The 2,849-nt window shown below is 44.1% G+C and overlaps 1 protein-coding gene across 1 annotated transcript; it reads left to right on the forward strand.

Annotated features, from left to right (window-relative positions):
• Window positions 1–790: 790 nt before the first annotated feature.
• LOC136932782 (uncharacterized) lies at window positions 791–2,849 on the forward strand. Its single transcript, XM_067228035.1, has 3 exons — window positions 791–1,036; window positions 1,285–1,454; window positions 1,869–2,849. Exons 1-3 carry the CDS (start codon window positions 926–928, stop codon window positions 2,812–2,814), a joined length of 1,227 nt encoding a protein of 408 aa, XP_067084136.1. The 5' UTR covers window positions 791–925; the 3' UTR covers window positions 2,815–2,849.

A 2,849-nucleotide genomic window follows, 5' to 3' on the forward strand; every position in this document is an offset into this window, starting at 1 on the left:
GAGTAAGCTGTGTGGTTCCCTAAAGGCCAAGAACCCCCCTGAGTTCTACCTCCACACAGAAACACACTGAACAGTAATCACCTGGCATCCTATAAATCTATAGTGTAGACTATAAATAAATAATTCTATACATTAGCTTTACACTGCTGAATTCTAATGAGAAATGGTGCAATACAGGATACATTATAAAGAAGTATTGCTATGGTAGCCTACCTTTTTAATTGGATACTAACTTCCACAATGTTTATTAATTGTGACTCACAATTGTGAGTAAAAAATGATCTTAACAATTTCATGTATTTTATCTTTCCAGTCACCTACTCACTGAATCACCATGGAGATCGCCAAAAAGTTGTGTGAAAAGCTCTATTCTCTCATCAATAATCAAAAACTATGTGCTCCTCAACTAGTAAACCTGGCCAAAGAGTTGGAGTCACAGAGAAAAGCCTACACTGTGGCTAAATATGCTGGCAACACCGCCTCTGTGCTGGGCTCCGCGGCGGTAGTAGGGGCGGGCTTGGTCACCTTTTTTAGCGGGGGTGTGGCTGCTCCCCTCCTGGTCGCTGCTACGGCTGCAGCCGGGGCCACAGTGGGAGGGGCCGGGGTCGTGGTTAACCTGGGGGCCCAGTTATTTGAGGGGATGCAGTCCAGCAGCACCTTGAAAGATGCGGAGAGGATCATAGAGAAGATCAGGAAGCTTATAAAGGAGATCGAGACACTTCAGAAAGACCTGAAAGAAGAGTGTGAGAAGTCAGAGTCCTCGGGGGGCCCTGACCCGATGGAGTACATTCTGAGAGCCATAGCCATACGGAGCGGCGTGGAGTGGCTCATTAATGACCCGTTGCTCCGAGTGGTGTCGAATTGGCCCAATAAGAGGTTCTTGGTAAACAATATCCATCATGGCCACGATGATTCTTTTAAGTTGATGGCGGCGTTTCCAGTTTTGGGTGCTGCCTGCCTGGCTTTGTTTCCAACAGAGGTTGGAAAAGCGGCCTTAAAGGCAACTCTTGCTGGAACTTTAAAGGGCGCAGTGCAAGTAAGTGTTTTAACTTATGGAGTAATAACAGTTCAGCGCAAATAACATGAAGTGACAAGTGTGCCAGGAATGCTACCTTTATATGGAGGGTATGTGAGGTTTAATTTGGACAGCGAACAAATATTCTTTAGAGTAATTTCAACTGCTAGTTCAAGTTGTCAAGAGGTGTACTAGGTGAGTTTCCAATGCAAAAATGGTGTGATGTAGATATCACAGGTTCTGTTCAGTAATTTCTCAGTCTCTTTCAGATTGGTGGAGGAGTTCTTGGTGTGGCACTGTCTCTTCCAGGAATGATTTCCAATATAAAAGAATTAGTCAAAGGCGATCATGTGACAGAAGCCAGCCAATCTTTGAGAGATACAGCCAAGGAAATGAAGACTGTTGCGGAGGACTTTGAGAAAGAGCTCGACTTGATCCAGTAAGCTGTTTCTTAATGTTCTCCATGCAAGGCAGGCATTTCTAATAAATGCCAAATTTCTCTCAAACCAACTTTCAAATCCAGACTAAGGGACTTGCTGTATTCAATGTTCTATTTGTTTAGATTTACAAATTCAAAGGTTTTTGTAAAATTTTGAGTCATCTTAAAATTACTTCTGGAGCGCAATGTAAAAGTGTATGTTTCCTGATAGTGGTAATTTATTCATTTCTCACACTCATTTCTCTCTCATCTGCCTTCGTCTTAGTAACTGAAAATCCCATTCAGGTGTACCAATATATTCTTAACATCCACAGTGTGAAAACACACATATAACTGTGGACCCATGAATTAGTATTTCAAGCGACATTTCTGTGGTCTAATTACATTGTGTACCTTCTGCATATTCTCTCACAGGAAGATCATCAAGGAGATCAGTGAGGTGAAGAGCTGCATTGAAAGCCTTGATTACTGTGATCCTGCCACTAAGAAGAGTGAAAGTCAAATCCAAAGGGAAAGAATAATCCTGGACTTTCTGAGGAAGCATGAGGAAGGAACCTCTCAAAATCAATATCTGCTGCAGTGGATAGAGAGCATGGACAATTTTGCACAGTTTCTCAACCTTGTGCTTTATTTAAACAAGCTGCTGCATGAAAAGAAGAAGAAGAAGAAGAAACAAACAGATGAAGTTCACATCATCTTCGTGGCACATGGAGAGATCACAAAACACCCCCTGCCAGCCCATCTCCTTGTGCCTAGGCCTGCCATCAAAGACACCATTCTCTACTCTCCCTGGAACTGTGCCATTGATAGTAAAGTGGCCTATGGCATCGCAAAAGGCTGCATCGAACATTACCACCGAGACTTTTTCTGCTCCTGGTGTAAAGCACCTGAAGCCGACCACAAGCCGTCTGACCTTCCTGGCAAATGGAATCACATGAAAGATGCCGGTTTCATCCCAGAGATCATTCTCCATCCTGTGAAACCAGATGAAGATGCGTGGAAGAGGCTTGAATCCTTGGACAAGGAACTTCCAGAGGACCGCATCCTTCTCCCGTACCTCTTACCAAAGGGTGTGAACCCAGAGCTCTTCCCAGGGGTTTCATTCCATATCTTAATTTCTGCCTTAAACCTGGTCCTCATGATCTGTGGAGTCAAAGCCACTGTCCATCTGGCAGCGTTCCTGTGCCAGTACAGCCGTAGAGATGAGAGCGTGTTCCATGAGTACTCCTATGCTGACGACTACACTATAATGACCACGACAGGTGACATGAAGGTAGATCATCAGTCAGACCTGTACAAATATTTCAGACCTATGTTCGGGGAGTCTCCGTCCTGTCGCAGCAGAAGTTACCATCCCTAAACAGATCACCAAGCTGCATATCACCAAGCTGCATA

Source organism: Osmerus mordax, chromosome 2, assembly GCF_038355195.1.
Source record: "Osmerus mordax isolate fOsmMor3 chromosome 2, fOsmMor3.pri, whole genome shotgun sequence".
In the NCBI taxonomy this organism is placed as follows: Eukaryota; Metazoa; Chordata; class Actinopteri; order Osmeriformes; family Osmeridae; genus Osmerus; species Osmerus mordax.